Raw genomic sequence first — 17,960 nt, 5'->3', positions numbered from 1 at the left:
GGACAGTTACAATTCTGAAGATCAACTCCTCTTCACTTCAGTGTTGCTACATTGCTACTTTGTCCCAGAACACTATTGAAATGCTCAGTTTACGAATGTGAGCTGTATATAAATATATACGTGTGGACAAGTCAGTGCACGGACTGTGTACTGAGAGTCTCATTCCACATCACAGGTCTCCACAAACCCGGTGAGCCAGTGACTATGACACAGGATTGCGGTCCGTAGCGCCCTTGAGCTTGTGATTCTGTACTGCATATTGTATATTGTTAAAGAGAGCTTTACTGTTTTTCCAAATTTACAAAATACTAAATGTTTAATAAAAGTCCCAAATTACATTGCTAACAAATTAAAGGGGCGCTTTGTAATACGTGTGTATGTAATGATATTTTTTTAATATTACCCAATAAATATATAACCCACAGATAGATCATTTTTCTAAGTTTGAAGTACAGATTTATCTTCCCCTTGACACCGTTATTCTGATACATCACACAGAGGCATTTTGTCAGAAGCAGCTGTTAAACTAGTGCGGGTTCAGGAAGCAGCAAACGCAGGGCGATCACTGGGGTAAAAAAGCGTTGAGGCTTTAATTGCAGAACAAAATGATCAGAATTAGTCATACGTACTGTAGGCAAGATCTTAAAACACAACAGTGAGGTGAAGGCAGGACCGGAATTGGACACTGGTAGTCAACAAGACAAAAGAGAGACAAGCAGAAAACATACACCCTTCAAATATTTTATTGACGCACTTCTCATTTTAAATTATTTAGTATTACAAAAATACTAAATATGTTCCAGGCACCAAAATGATTATTGAAATGAAATTTTATATTATCATAATTTAATGAAATTATTGCATAATCATTTTTTAATTATTACAAAAATTAAGGAAAAAACCCAAGTACCGTATAGTGAAGATGATTAAATGCAATAGCTCTGAACAATCCAACACAAATGGCTTGGCATACAATTAGTTCTAATTATCATATCAAATTATAGTTTAAAAGAGAAATTTATTCAAACAAATTCCTTGATCAGAGAGAAATTAAGCAAATTAGTATACTTATGCTGTTGAAGGAAATACCCATTTTACTAGATAACAGCAAAAGCTAAATAGCTTTGAATGTTAAATTGGCATTTTCATATATATATACTCTGTAAGGTAAAGTATCTGCATGCATGTAACTACTAAACTGTTTTAGTTAACAATAGGCTCTTCCTTTATTGCCACTTTCGAAACTGAAGCTCCAGTCCATGTCCCAGTGATAGTGGTCTGGTGTCCGAAGACAGTGAGCACCTTCGCTGTGTAAGGAACATCAATGATCCCCTTCTGGACTACAGCCTTGAATCTCACAGCCTCCCCAGGGGGCACTGTAGCATTCAGGCTGGATGTATTAACAATCTGCAATGAAAGAAGCAAAAGCCATTGGCTGGGGTCTCTGCTTTCAGAAAACAGTGGACAAATACAGCATTCAAAACCAGTAAGCTAAAGCAGTTCACTGGTTATGGCAATACAAAAAACAAAGGAACAGGTAAAGGTTTATTCCACGCTGAAAGGGAAAGAAAAGAGACCATGTTTCATCTGTAGAGCCTTTTTCAGATGTGCTTGAACTTAATAAAAAAACAAGGCAATTTAAGGAGTTAAGTTGTAGTTAAAATATGCATAACAACAGTGTTCTAGTATCACAGTCACCATGTTAGTCAAGTGCCCTGTTTTCTACTTCCATTCCGCATATACAAAACAGTGATGTCTTGCTCAATTTCTTTGAGTAACAGCCCAGGGTGCTTAAAGGCACCATTCATCTTCAATAGGTTAATCCAGTACTGGGAACATACTGTACCTCTTTCCTTTCTGTCTCTGTAAAACTCCAGTTGTGAGTAGTACTGGCATTAATAGAGACTGTGGTTTCATTCGCAGCCAACAATGGGATTCCAGCTTTAAAGGTTGTTGATGCTCCAACTTCCACAGTAAATCCATGAGAATGGGTGAAAGAGCTTTCCAGGGTAACAGTTTCAGAAAACCTGAAAAAAAATCACATTTTATTTTACAACTTCTTGTTTCAAAGCTGCAGACTGTATCAACCTGGCTGCACCACACTGGGAGAAGGAGAACTTGTGTAAGTACTCGCCTGACATACCAGCCGGGTGAATTTCATGAGCTTCAGAGATAGTGAAGATGGCAAGAGAGGGTTTTCTCATGTTGTTACTGCTTGCTCAAATTGTGGCTGACTAAAGGCTACCCAAACCTGCTGACACTCTCCAGGTGTGGAACCTCCCAGACACAGACAGCTGATGGTGCATCTGCAATTTCCCTCACGGGATCAATAAACTATCTATCTAAGTAAAGCCATTGACCATGAGAAGAACATGCAAAATCCTCACGGAGGAGGACTGGGCAAGAGTCAAACTCAGGATTCAACAGTTTCTAAGTAGTTTCTTTGCAGGTTTTTGGCTGTTCTTTTGCAATGTTAGTAATATTTGTATCTTCTGCTCGTGTTCCTTCATCTTTCCTGTCACACATTCTAATTCTCCTCAAGCCTGAAAATGCCCACATGACATCATCATTAAATTCAGCATATATAGAGTGGACAGGAAGGTAAGTTGGTAGTTTTTCAAATGTATTGCAGTACAGGACTCCCCTCCACTACCATCAATGAGTAGCTCTGCCAGAGTGCACCAATACACTCATCACACAGCAGCTCTCAATGGGGAGGAGAACAGAGAGTTTAAGCCAATTCATAGATGGAGATTGCTGGGAGACCATGATTGTTAAATTCCAATCTGAAATTTGTCCAGGACACCATGGTAACACCCCTACACGTTTTGAGAATCACCCTGTTATTTTTAATGACCACAGAGAGTCAGGGCATCGGTTTTATGTCTCATCCGTCTCACATTATAATGTCCCCGTCACTATACTGGGGCATTAGGACCCACCCAGACTGCAGGGTGGGCACCCCCCACTGGTCCCACTAACACCTCTTCCTGCAGCATTCTTAGCTTTCTCTGGAGGTCTCCCATACAGGCTCACACCTGCCAGTTGTGTTGCAGTGTGGTGATTCTTCTTAACCACTTCTATAACATTTTTAAAATTGTTTAAAGTCAAATTGAGAGTCAAGTGATTTACTGACAGGTTATAGTTGAACATATATGTAGAAATGAATCTAAAGGTAGATTTTTCATTTAATAATATCTCAAAATAAATTTTCAGACATCATTAAATTCAAATTTTGTTACCCTTAAACATCTTTGTGTTAAATTTGCCAAATGATTACCAGCAGTCCTACAATTTAAGTTTTAGATCTATTGGCAGTGTATTTTGTGTGTAATTTTTGTAAATATTGTGTATTTTGTGATATACAGAAAAATGAAAATACGACTTAGAATGCAGCACTTACTGGAAAGTTGCAGTGTAAGGAACAGAGCCGGTAGAGTTGTCACAGTCATGTTGCCCAACTATCAGAGGCTCTTTTGAAAGAATCTTTGCATCTTTAACAGAAAAATCCAAACTTAAAATTTGACTTATGGTTTTATCTTGCGTGAGGGCAAGGATTGGGAATTGATTGTAGCCAGATCCAAGATTCTGTGCTCTTCCAATCCAGTTATCACTGGCAATCCTGGGTGGTGGGGCAGTGTAGATCTTCCCTCCATTCTTGGAGACACACCACAGATTGCCATCAGGAGAGAAGGCCATGAAATGGGTAAGTTCTGTCCAGCCTCCAGTTCCAATAATCTCACTGTTTTTACTCCAGATGTAGTTCATATCATTCGGAGGGCTTCCTTTAAGCAGATTCCCTTCTGTGGTCACAGTGTACAGGATACCCGCAGGGTCAAAGAACAGAGAAGGGAAGCACCATCCTCCAGTTCCTATCTTCGTAGCAACCCTGTACATCCAGGACACGTACTCATTCTCAGGAGGGGGACCCCTGTAAAGTTCACCACTCTTCATGACAACATAGAGTGTGCCGTTTGGATGGAAGAAGAGGGAATGAACTTGATCCCACCCAGACCTTCCTACACACCGAGCTTTCTGCTTCAGCCAGTTCTCATCTGGATTCGCTGGAGGAGACCCAGAATACAGCTGTGCATTACAGACTGCAAACATTGTTCCTTGAGGGCTGAAGGCGACGTGAGAGATGCCTTGCAGATTTCCCACATATTTCGAATATTCACTAAAGTTGTCATTGTAATTATTTGGGGGCAGTCCAATCTTGATACTCCCTGATCTTTCCATGGCAAACAGCACCATACCTTTCCCAAAAAAAATATATAATCAAATAGTGAACAAAATAACCAATTTCACCAACTTCAAATATCCTAATCTTTAAAAGACCATTATATAATAGTAATACATTTAATATAAAATCTAACTAATGAAAACAAAGCAATAAGAAAAAAGGACAGATTGTAATGGTTTATTAGGATTTGGTGTCCTCCCAAAGTGGGAAAATAATTAATCAAAAATTCAGTGAGAAACTTGAAATTGTTTTACATACAGTATTTATTATTCTAAGTGAACTGTTTAGAATCTAAATATTATCTGGCTGTAGAGCTCTTTCAGTTTTTTTTCTTTTACATGACGTTAAAAAATTCTGGAGCTTTGAAACCTTCAATCTTGACATTATAGAGTAATTCGTGTAGATCAATTTCAAGATTAATTTCTGAGTCATTGATATCGGAGTCTCAGCCTTTGAGCTCACTGTCATGTGAGTTGATGGTGCCCTGAGTGCCCATTTTATCCCTTCAGACAGCTCCTGTAGATTTGCAAATACAGTTTATCTGTGAAACAATGTCAGTTCTCTACATACTCACACATATTGTCTGCTGCTCCTGAAGTCTTAACCTGGTCAGACATGGTCTCTTTCTGAAGATGAGGTCAACTTTCTGTCTGTCTGCAAAACAGAATTCCATACACAAAATAACATTATTTTTCACATAACTTACAAGTAGGTACTTACTACTTAGAAGTTTCCTAATATTCTAATAATGCATGTTACATCTACAGTACCACAAATATATAGTATGTCAAACTACCAACTGCATACTGTGTTAATTTTCCCCTTGAGACTTTTATTCTGATACATCAAGCGGGTTGTGTCAGAGGCAATTAATAATGAATTTCTTAATTTTTGTTTGTTATGCTAGTGTGGATTGAAGCTATATTTGTAGGAAGAAATGAGCAAAATTAATCATATATAGATAAGTTCTTAAGACAGCAGTGAGGTGAAGACAAGTACACTGTGAGAAACTATACATAAACAATACACAGTTCACTCCTTCCTAATTTACAACTGCTATAGTATTACCAAGGGGTGTATCCAGTTATAAAAAAATCTTTTCTAGATTTTCAATTATAATTACTTTTCTGTTTGAGCATTTACATTGCACTTGGAGGTTGTAACTTACAATATGTAAATGAAAATTAAATACATTTTAATTAAATGTGTCTTAATTTCAAGCTATTAGGTCACAAAATGTCTTAGTTTGGAAACATTGTGTAACTGTATGTAAAATTCCTATTAGCACTGTATGTGTTGTGTACTGTATGTCCATATAATGTGACTTGATTATCAAACATGGCTTTGCCTGTATGTTTTTTCCAGATATCTATTTTAATAACCACAAAAGACAATGTTCAGAATCCAACATTTTTTAGATTTTCACATAATCTGTTGCAGGACTACATTACTCTCTGGAATTGCCAGGTGGCACAGTGAATCTATCTTAATGTGGCTTTTGCACAAATCCTATTTTAATCATAACAAGTAAATGTTTATTAACCCATTAGTGCTTTCCTGCACTAATCATACTGTACAGTAACACTAACTGACATTTTTCATTTTTTAATTAAATGCAGTAACAGAATTATTCGTAATGAAATATAAATTAATAGTAATTAGAGAACAGACAATTTATTGTTAGAATTGTACATAGTGGCTTTATATACTAATTGAAACAATAAGGAAATATATCTTATTTAAAACAAAAAAGAGGTTTTAAGTGATTTGAATGACTTTCAAAGAATGACTTACAGTACAGTATGTCACTCTAATTGGATGAGCTAAATTAAAAGCTACTAGTGTTACTTTTTCCATTTTCTGCAAAAGGTTCAATGAAGCTACAAGCTTTTCATTATCCATTACAGCAATAAGACACCAAGTGTTCATGGAAAACATTATAACTTTATATCATTTTATAATGATAATAAACATTAGGTAGTTCAAACGAGCATGCCAGAATGTTTCCAAAATAACCATAGCAAGTGACTAAGTTAAAGACTCTGATGCAGAAAACGTTTATGAAAAAGATGGAATACTGCTTAAAGTTTTATAAAGCAAATTAATAATTAAATATACAGCATATTATCCACCCATCCATTTTCTAACTGTCACGGAATCTGGGGTATAGCTGTGGAGAGAGACCGGCAAGAAGGGAGGACCCTATGTGTAGCGGCAGGAACAGAGCAAATAAGGGGGTTTGCTCCGGGCTCAAGGTATCGGGCGAAGTCGGAACGAGACATAAGACCTCAGGTAGCGGATGTGGGGCGACGTGGTGAGGCGAGCCTCTCTACAACCAATCCCAATACCGAGCGAGAGGAAAGTGAGACCCGGAAATATATAGCCCCAGACAACAAGACAAACCAGAAGAGCAAGTAAAGCACAGAGAAACAAGGAACAGGACAGATACATGTACAGTTATGTGATTATTATTTAGTCAAGCAAGATGCAGTAGGACCATACATAGGATTGGTAACAGTAATGTACAATGCTTGCCCTTGGGAATATTATGGTGTACAGCAGTATCAGACATTTACTAAAGTAAATGTACTGTGGGATAGTAATGATTCCCAGAAACATTGCCATGGTATTTTCTTGATATTCTTATGATATAGTATAGTAAAACATTCTGAAGGCAATTCACAACACTTACGGTGGTTATACAATTGTAAATTGGAGAAAATACTGTAAAACACTGTAATGATGACCTGTAACACATCAGCTATGAAATGAAACTTACCTTGGTTACACTCTGAAGAAAGCAGCTTTTGAATCACACTTGGTCCAGCAGGTACTGTATGAGTATCAAGGTAACGATTTCTTCAGTGCTTCCTCTCTGACTGTAAATGCCTGTCCTCAGCTTCATATTTATACATACAGTATAAAAGTAAAAACACCTTAAAACGTTTTGGATTGGATATTATCCTTCAACACTCCCCTTTCACATGCAGATATCAGTTTTTTCTTGAAAACACATCAAAGACACATTTGCAGACAGAACAAGTTCTGTAAGTACAGTATATCGAAACCGTTTGCATTTTTTAATATTCCTGCTTTTATGTAACTGAAATTCATTTGTTTCCCCAAAATTTGATTTCCAAATTAAAACAGAAGTATTTCTTGAACTGCAGCAAAGATTGCAAAATGACTTATGTGACTGCAGTTTCAGTCCAGTGTCTTCATAAAAGACACAGTGTGGCGAAACAACATGTTCAAAATGTTTTTAATATGTAACATAAAAAATTGAATAAAAACTAAACCAAATCATACCCAACATGAATGACAAATGTATTATCTTAAGACAAATGCAAACAGTAAATTCCTCCCTTAATTTAAACATATCCATTAATACCATTTGTCAATGAGTTCACAAGGAAACATATGTATGATAAAGAGTCTAATTTAATAGAACTATTTCTTTTGTCACAATCCGGAACTATAATTCAAAATGGTAGGCTCCCTTTGTAATTAAAGGGTTAAGTGTATAATCCATACATCTATTTTCTAACTTTTTGTATAATACTATTTATATAATATTCAATTTAGAAGATTCATTTATATAATAATCAGTTTATTTGTTTTGAACATTTCCCTTCATTTGAGTACAGCAGGATTTTTGTGATGACATACAGTACTTGGTTTCCCAATGAGGCTGTTGGTGCTTGGTACAGAGGGCATATGGGGGACGGGGGCCAGTATATCAATTATCAAGATCTTTTCTCCAGAATATTTTTGAATGGCAATCCCAATGGGGCTGATAATAGTAAATGGGAAAAGGAAGTGAATCAAAGAGGCATGCCATGACCTTGTCAACTTCAACACTAGGTACAGCGTCTATGGTCTTGCTGTTGGAGGTCACAGATTGCAAATATTACAGCTGAAAGGCCATAAAGTAAACAGTGAGTTGATCTGGAGCCAGGGAGATGGAGTAATTCAGAGGCTAGTTTGGGAATCTCAATCAGAGTGGAGAGATAAACCAACTGACCAACTGTCCCTCTTTTCCCATCACGCTCTCCCCGAAAGCAATCAGAAAAAAACAGAAAGTCACATTAACGGAAACTTATCCACAAACTGCAACAGAGAGCTCCACACAACTCAAAAACATTTCAAACTGCTCAACCAAATAAAACAACAATTGCAGGACGTAAGCTTACAAGAGGGGAGATAAAAGCATCAGAGACAGTCTGAGTATCTTCTCAAAGTGCGTTACAAGAAAAGCAAAAGAAAGCAAAAAGACATCTAGAAGATAATAATTCAGGTGGGTAGCTGCATCAGCATGTGTAGGCTGCAAAGGAACAAGTAATAGGTTTATTCTTCAATAAGCTTAGTTCGTGGTTGTTTGTGTTATTCATCCAGGTGGATGCTGCACATTGGTGGTGGTGGAGGGAAGTCCCCATTACCTGTAAAGTGCTTTGAGTGGAGTGTCCAGAAAAGCGCTATATAAGTGTAAGCAATTATTATTATTATTATTATTATTATTATTATTATTATTATTATTATTCCTAGTGAAATGGAGTTTATAGCAGATGTTTGAGACAGTTGTCAAAAACCAAGTTCAATAAGAATCATCTGTCAGTAATTCATAATAAATTCTTGACGTCATTTAATCATAATATACAGTATGCTATACATAAACTCCCATTTACTGTACAAATCTTTCTTTTTAAAGTCTTCAGTCTGGGCATCAAGTTTTTGAATTAATTTTAAAGTTTAAAAAAAAGATGTGTCTAAGTCATAGATTTTCTAAATTTGCAATATGGGACACAACAAGAATGGTCTGATTGCATTTGTTAGGCACTGTATTTTTTTAGGTAAGCAATCTTTTTTAAACAAGGTACTCAGAAGAAAACCTGAATTATCTGAGTAACTATGATTGAGTACTGTAACTTTTTCCAGGGGGCTGGATTGGTCTTTAAAAGGTAAATTACTACATAAAACAGATCAGGTGGCAGCAAAAATGAGTAACTCACACACTCCTTCGTGGATCATGGAGTATGGATCAACCAATGAATGTGATGCAGTATACTAGATTATCAGTCTATTTTTCCTCATGATAAAGACATTTGGATTTTCCCAGGTAGTATACACTTCCCTGTGTACCCCTAGAGGTTGGGAAATAGATGTTCTACACATGTGATGCTGCTGTACTTAAATTAATTCTGGACAAGGTATGAAGAAGAATTTCAGATTGATTTTTTAATATCTTATAAATAAATCAATATGAAATATTTAACAATAAAAAAAACAAATATGAAGGTTTCTGAGGCTCCAAGTGACAGATATCTTGGTTGCTAAACAATGGCACTTGGAATGTTCCGGACAGAAACAGAGGTCATGGAGGAGTAAGGGGGGGCTTGGGGAGGGAGCCTGTTTTTTTAGTTTATTTTCACTGAAGAACACCATTTCAAGTCACGTAAACCTCACTGAATTTCTTTTACATTAACCAATTTTTTATATTTTACTATGCAGAACAACGTATAATTTGCGAAAAGCCTTCTAGTCTTAACTAAATGAATAACACTGCACACACCCCTGTGCGCGTCTCCTTGTAAAGACAACACTCTTTACACAACATACAGGGAGAGGGTTGTCTCCCAGCACTGTGATAAAGCTGAGCAACTCTATTCTGGTCTCTCCAGTGTCTATACTGACCTAAACTACTAATGCCCTCAATTACAATCATAATTCCTTACATTAATATAGTGTAAGAGAATGGAGAAAGTATCGTCCTGATCCGTGGGATTCACGTTGCGGGTTTGGTATTCTGTAAGAACGATGTAATTTACGAACCCTGTGCGGGTCTCCAGGTGAGGTAGCTGAGGTATCCAAATCAGGGGAGGAGGGAGAGTGGTCAGTTATTCCAGGCAGGGTCAAGACCAGGTAGGAGGCAAGAGGAGAGGCAAACAAATCCGATAGGGGCGAGGCAAGAGTGAGAAATCCAAAATCAAAACCAAAGAGGCGACGTTGAGGGAGTCCAGACCAGGTAGAAAAAGGTACTGAGGAGGAAAGGGCGAGGTGAGCTCAGGAGGTGGAAGAGATCCTACTACCAAGCAATGTAACTGGGTGAACTGATTGTTGAAAAAGTGAAGGAAGGGGTGTGTAAGGGAAATTGGATAATGAGGGTTTGATTGAGACCAGCTGCAGCCGTATCATATAGTGCTTTTCATTCTAGAAAAACTCAAAGTGCTTTGAAGGGTAAGTGCTTAAGTCGGAACCTTTTTTAAGAAAGCCCGTTTGGACCAAACCAGACAGGAATTTAGCTAGGGCACAGGCAACACCCCCCTCTCATACTTTTTGGAAAGATATAAAGTATAATTCCATTTTTTTTTTAATTAAGGCGACATGGAGCTTGTTACATAAAGTGATGCCACTGCCACAGCAGAGTTCAATTTCGCAGGCTGTGGCTTCTCAAGAGAAGAACCGCTAGAGTAGAGTATTGGATCCTGAGCAGAGTTAGATCGGTGAGAAAATTTCCAGATGGCGAGAAACACAAAGCCAGAAGTGTAGTGCAGACATTGTGGTCGAAAAGAGAGCAGAAACCCAAAAGCCCAGGTAGCCGATACAGTAGATGAGAGCAATAAGCCAGAAGTGAAGTCCTTAAACCGCAGTGTAAAAGGAACGAGTTCCCGAAAACCAGGAAAGCCTAATCCAAGACAAAACATAAGGAATGAGTAGAGCTCAACAGGAATTTAAACCCAATACTGAGCGCTGGGGTCACTGCAGACAGCCCTAAAGTATGCTGGGGTTTGGAGGTGTGGTGGTGGACAGGTATGGTGAGTGGGTATCTGATTGGATGTGGTCTATACCTTCTTAAAGGGACTGCCGGTTGGTTGCATGAAGTCCGAGATCAGGCCTATCAGGTCCTTAACTGAGTCCCAGCTGGGGACTACACGAGCCCCTTCTTCCATAATCCCCTCAGCAAAGGTGGTCTCAGGCACCAACTGTTCTCCACGGCTCTCTGTCTCGGCAGTCGATCCCTTCTGCTGTTTGCATTTCTCTATAGAGCTCTTTCTTGTAGTTCATTCTTGTTGTGTTCCATGTTGCAAAATTAGAACATTTATGACTTAGACACATCTTTTTTAAAGTTAAAAATTAATTCAAAAACTTGATTCCCAGACTGAAGACTTTAAAAGGAAAGAACAGTTACAGTAAATTGGAGTTTATGTATAGCATACTGTATAATATGATGAAATCTGCTGAGCCTTTGTGCTGCTCTTTAGTGGCATTCCGGCTTTGAAAATCATCTACTTTGGATTCAGCCTATGGGCCGAATTTCACGTGCTGTCCCCTGCTGGCTGCACACACTTTGCTCCCTGATTCCTGCCTGCTCTTGGTTTATTTTTGAAAATGGGCTATGGCTTACACTACCTGAAGCAGCAGAACATTACACATACTTAGTCTCCTACACAGCTTGGTCTTCCTCATCTTGTCAGCAGTGGAACCACCAGCCTTCCTTAGACAGGAGATCGATGGTTTAAAGGCTGATCTGTTGGTGTGGACCTGTGTGATGGAGAGAGTTGGTAGTGGATGTTTGATTGCTAAGCTAATAAGTAGACACACACTCCAACACTTCTTTCAATTATTCCACCAGGTCATCCTGAGAGGTGTCTTTTCCTTTAAGCAAACATTCAGTTTCTGATTAACCCACAGAAGTTGTAAGTGCTATTTTACGATGGTGTCAGATTAGGAGTTTCGCTCACCTTGTGTTCTGAAAAGCTGCTTTGAAACTTTGTGTTGGAAGATAGCCACCAGCGCTCAAGCTTGACAGCTGTTGTCTCTCAAAGACAAGTACAGTACTTCCTGTAGAGAAGCACTGCTCCCCTGTGGTCCTGCCTCGGGGCCATCACATATGAGCGGCAATCTTAAAGGCCATCGGTTTCTCAGAACTGTGCTGCTGACTGATCTTCTCTGTTTTATGCAGCTTATTTTAAGCACATCCCAGGCCCTCAGGCAAAGTTGCTCAATCTGAAGTGTGATGATATGTAAATTTCTTTTACATGAACCAATTTTTTTATATTTTACTATGCAGAAAAACGTATACTTTGGGAAAATCCTTCCAGTCTTAAATCAATGAATAACACTGCACACACCCCTGTGCGCATGTCCTTGTAAAGAACTGTAATTCCTTTTTTTTGCTGACAACTCTCTTTACACAACATACAGGGAGAGGGTGGTCTCCCAGCACTATGATACATCTGATCAACTCTATTCTGCTGTCTCCAGTGTCTCTACTGACCTAAACTACTAATGCCCTCAATTACAATCATAATTCCTTACATTTATATAGTGTAAGAGAATGGAAAAAGGATCGTCCTGATCCGTGGGATTCATGTAGCAGGTTGGGTATTCTGTAAGAACGATGTAATTTACGAACCCTGTGCGGGTCTCCAGGCGAGGTAGCTGAAGTATCCAAGGCAGGCGAGGAGGGAGAGTGGTCAGTTATTCCAGGCAGGGTCAAGACCAGGTAGGAGGCAAGAGGAGAGGCAAACAAATCTGATAGGGGTGAGGCAAAAGTGAGAAATCCAAAATAAAAACCAAAGAGGCGACGTTGAGGGAGTCCAGAGCAGGTAGAAAAGGGTACTGAGGAGGAAAGGGCGAGGTGAGCTCAGGAGGTAGAAGAGATCCTAATACCAAGCAATGTAACTGGGTGAACTGATTGTTGAAATAGTGAAGGAAGGGGTGTGTAAGAGAAATTGGATAATGAGTCCAGCTGCAGCCATAACATATAGTGCTTTTCATTCTGGAAGAACTCAAAGCGCTTTAAAGGGTAAGCGTTTAAGTTGGAACCTTTTTTAAGTAATCCCGTTTGGACCAAACCAGAGTGGAGTTTAGCTAGGGCACAGGCAACACCCCCCTCTCATACTTTTTTGAAAGATATCAAGTATAATTCCATTTTTGGGGGGGAAAATTAAGGCAACATTGACCTCATTACATAACGTGATGCCCCTACTGTATCTAGCTATAAGATTATGAAGACATAAATATTTCTCAATAAAACAGTTTGCGTTTTCCAGATATAAACATACAGGTAAAAACAAATTTAATATATTTGTAAAATAAAATTAAATGAATGCCATAAAGAATTTTGTTTTTCATACAAGGTGCTCAGGAGAAGAAAAACAGACATACTGTATCATCACACTTCAGATTGTTACTTACAAAGCAAAGGTGATCACCATCTTTGGATATGAGACGGTTGTTACTGGAAGATGGCTTGGAGCTTCAGTGTCCAGAGTGGGAATAAAGGAAGAAATCCTTGACCTCAAAAAGTAGCCATAGATCTGGCAAAGACCTGTATGAAGCATATTATTCAATTAATGGGCAAATACTAGCAGTTGTGAAGTTGTATTTGTTTGTCATTTTCTGCTTTTGTGTGATCTAAGAATACAAATACCATATACAGTGCTGTCCGTAAATATTTGGACAGTGACACAATTGTTGTTTTGGCTCTGTACACCAGCACATTGGATTTGAAATGACTGAGGTTAAAGTGCAGAATGTAAGCTTTAATTGGAGGGTATTTACATCCCTATTGGGTGAACCATATAGGAATCACAGCCCTTTTAGACACAGTCCTCCCATTTTAGGGGACCAGAAGTAATTGGACAATTGGCTGCCCAGTTGTTTCTTGGCCATCTGTGTGTTGCATTATGAGTTCATGCACAAGAGAGATAACAAAAGGTTTAGAGTTGATTCTAGATGTGGCATTTGCATCTGGAGTCTGTTGCTGTCCTCTCTAAACACGAGGACCGAAGAAGTGTTTTTGCCATTAAAGTGGGCCATCAGGAGGCTGAAAAATCAGACATAGCCAACACATTAGGTGGGTCAATTAACTGTTTGGTACATTTATAGAAGCAAAAATGCACTCATAATCTTAGCAATAGCAAGTGACCTGGAAGACCACAGTAGTGGATGAGTGAAGAATACTTTCAATTGTGAAGAAAAGCCCCTTTTTGACTGTTGAACAGGTTGGCAACACTCCAGGATGAAGGTATACTGTAGGTGTGTTTAAGACTACCATAAAGAAAAGAATACACCAGCATAATGGCAGAGGGTTCACCACATGATGCAAACCGCTGGTAGGATTGACCAGTTTATGGTTTGCTTAAAAAACACATAAGAAGCCTTTAGTGTTCTGGGACAAAGCTTTATGGACAGATGAGACAAAGATTAACCTGTACCAGAGTGATGGAAAGAAAAAAGTGTGGGGAAAAAATGGAACTGCTCATGATCCAAAGCATACCACCTCATCTGTGGCACATGGTGAAGGTAGTTTCATAGCTTGGGCATATTTGGATGCCAGTGGAACTGGCTCACTTGTCTTTATTAATGTGACTGCAGATGGCACCAGCAGGATGAATACTGAAGTGTTCAGAAGCAGCTAATCTGCTCAGATCCAATCAAATGTTTCAAAACTCATTGCAGCAGGACAATCTCTCTCATCCTAGCGTTAATCCCGCATCAGCAGGGTCCGCTTGTCGGCACTCCCGTCTCCATTTGGTGGTTTGAACCAAATCTTTGAACTGACGTTGCCAGTAAATGCCACCCAGAGTACTCCAACTGGCTTGTCGCTCCGCCTGCCGTCAGTGGGGGGGGGAGGAGAACAAAGTAATGTAGCCAATTCATAGTGGAGGATTATTAGGAGGCATGGAAAATCTGGCCAGGACACTGGGGTTACACCCCTTCTCTTTTCAAGAAACACCCTGGGATTTTTAATGGCCACAGAGAGTCAGGACCTTGGTTTTACGTCTCATCAGAAACACGGCGCTTGTTTACAGTATAGTGTCCCCGTCACTATACTGGGGCATTAGGACCCACATGGACCGCTGGCCTATGGCCTCACTAACACCTCTTCCAGCAGCAACCTTAGTTTTTCCCAGGAGGTCTCCCATCCAGGTACTGACCAGGATCACACCTGCTTAGCTTCAGTGGGCTGCCAGTTGTGAGTTGCAGGGTGACATGGCTGCTGGCTCTCATTGCAGCAGGACAACGACCCCAAACATACTGCTAAAGCAACCATGGAGTTTTTCAGGCCAAAAAGTGGAATGTTATTGACTGGCCAAGTCAATCATCCAACCTGAATCCCATTGAGCATGCATGTCACTTACTGAAGACAAGACTGAAAGGAAAAAGCCCCCAAAACAATCAGGAAATGGGGGGAAATGTGTATAAAAAGAGCTATGAATCCTATATGGTTCACCCAATAGATATGTAAATACCCTCCAATTTAAGCTGACATTCTGCACTTTAAACTTGTTGCCATTGTTTCATTTTAAATCCAATGTGCTGGTGTACAACTAAAATTGTCACTGTCCAAATAATGTATTTACAGACTGCACTATAAGCGTTTGGAGAGTAATCCAGTTGAATATGGCATGTTGCAATGTTTTCGCCAGAGGTTTAAGGGAGATCTCTGAGAAGCCAGACATGAGAAACACTTCTTTAGAAGATTGCTGGTCAATCCAGGGTCTGGTTTCATTACACTAGATCAGTTTTGTCCAGATCTTGAGTTATACAATGATTGCTCTTGCAGAGGAAGGTTGTATGCCCTTCACTTTGCTGATACAAAGAGACGACCGAAGCATGAGGAGGTTGTTGGCCAAACATCCTCATTTTAGCTGTTCTGGCTGTGATTTCACTTTCTCAGCCAATTCACACGATGCAGCTTCCCATAAATTTACAGTATAAATATTGTCCTCCAATGGGACCTGATAAATTCCTGTTATTAAATTCCTTTACAACTCCCTGAATCAAAAACAGAAATGTGGTTATTACATTGGATTTATTCCAAACTATACTATTGCATGGAGAACCATGTTTCTGGAACCTCTTGAAACTTTTTACTTCTTAAAGCCATGATTCCTGCTGGAAAGGACCTGGAGAAACAACAGTTTCAGAATTGGCCGTGTAAAAACTGAAACTACTCTCTCAGAGCAGAGAATCCATATTTTAAAAAATCAGCACCCACATGCCTGAACAACTACCGTCCTATTGCACTCACCCCCATCATAATGAAGTGCTTTGAAAATATGCTTATTCCACACATTAAAGCCAGCATTCCAAAAACACTTAATCCTCTCCAGTTTGCATATCGCACAAACCGCTCCACGGAGGATGCATTCTCTATAGCTTTACACACCACGCTAATCCACCTGGATAAAAGGAACACCCATACAAGAATGCTGTTCATTGACTTTAGCTCAGGATTTAACACCATCATACCCATAAAACTTTCTACCAAACTCAGGACTCTAGGTTTAGATACTACCCTCTGTAGCAGGATCCTAGACTTCCTCACCAGCAGACCCCAGAATGTCAGGATTGGCAACCTCACCTCCAACACGCTCACCCTGAACACTGAAGGCTACAGTATGTGCTCAGCCCACTGCTTTACTCCCTGTTCACCCACAACTACTGCCAAGTTCAGCACAAACAACATCATCAAGTATGCTGACGATACCACAGTCGTGGGCCTGATCACTGACAACCATGAGACTGCCTACAGGGAGGAGATAAAACACCTATGTGCCAGACCAACTACCTATGTCTCAACATCAGCAAAGCCAAAGAGCTGATCTTTCACATCAGGAGACAAGGAAAAGTCCACTCCCCCATCTACATCAAAGGTTCTGCGGTGGAGATGGTGAATAACTTCAAATTCCTAGGTGTTCACATCTCTAGGGACCTCACATGGGCACTCAACACCTCCAGTCTCATCAAGAAGGCACAACAGCGGCTGTACTTCCTGAGAAGGCTGAAGAAAATACGCCTGCATCCACATATCCTCACCAACTTCTACAGATGTACGGTGGAGAGCATACTGACCAGCTGCATCACAGTCTGGTATGGCAGCTGCACCGCATCTGGCAGAAGGATCCAGACGCTCCAGTCACACACAACTAGACTCCAAAATAGCTTCTTCCCCAGAGCCTTCAAACTGGTGACTCCCCCACTCCCTCCCATCATACTATGATCTCTCCTAACTTCTTCCTGTACCCACAATGACTGTACTCCAACACCACTACATACACGACAACTGAATGTAAGCCGAAATTGTACTTAAAACTGTACTAGATGTAATATTTATTAATCACCATATTATTGTTGCACTGTTCCACGAATTACTTTTGCACTGTATTTGTCCTGTTGTATTCCTTTCTCTGTTTGCTTATTTGCAGAGTTTGATTACACTTTCATTTAGTTACACTGTTATTGTGTTACAGTCTATTGTCCTGTCTTCTGTTCTATTTATATACTGCACCTGAGTGACTAATGAGAAACACTTTTCACTATACTATGCAGCCGCGTAAGTATAATGTCAAACAGAGCTGAATTGAATTGAATTCCATGTTTTTTAACATTGTACCCCCATCTGTCAGCAGATGTGCAGTACTATGTAGCAACATAATTAAAGTCAAGGGGAGTTAATCTTCAAAACTGGGGCTGTTTGTTTGGGTTTATCTAGAATTATTCACCCGTCTCTAAAAATTCAAAACATAGACATAGTCAGTTTGGAGGGACCTCTGTGTTCTCTCATGTCGTACTTTGCCTGTGGTTGAGTTACAGCCTGTGAGGTCCTATTGTAAAGCCAATAGATAGTCTTAGAACCTCATGCATCACTTTCTAATTTTAGGCTAATGGTACTAATTTTCATACTGTATTACAGTAATCCATGAGA

At 39.4% G+C, this 17,960-nt stretch overlaps 1 protein-coding gene across 1 annotated transcript; it reads right to left on the bottom strand.

Annotated features, from left to right (window-relative positions):
* Positions 1-566: 566 nt before the first annotated feature.
* On the bottom strand, positions 567-7,131 carry LOC138225086 (uncharacterized). Its single transcript, XM_069183931.1, has 5 exons — positions 7,023-7,131; positions 4,818-4,897; positions 3,404-4,256; positions 1,847-2,027; positions 567-1,407 (listed from the first exon to the last, which is right to left on the bottom strand). The coding sequence occupies exons 2-5, from the start codon at positions 4,858-4,860 to the stop codon at positions 1,204-1,206; spliced, it is 1,281 nt and encodes a 426-aa protein (XP_069040032.1). The 5' UTR covers positions 4,861-4,897; positions 7,023-7,131; the 3' UTR covers positions 567-1,203.
* Between the last annotated feature and the right edge of the window lie 10,829 nt (positions 7,132-17,960).

The sequence above is a fragment of the Lepisosteus oculatus genome, chromosome 25 (genome assembly GCF_040954835.1).
Source record: "Lepisosteus oculatus isolate fLepOcu1 chromosome 25, fLepOcu1.hap2, whole genome shotgun sequence".
NCBI classification, from domain to species: Eukaryota; Metazoa; Chordata; class Actinopteri; order Semionotiformes; family Lepisosteidae; genus Lepisosteus; species Lepisosteus oculatus.
Note: the sequence above shows the minus strand (reverse complement) of the source record. Positions and strands in the feature narration are given on the sequence as shown.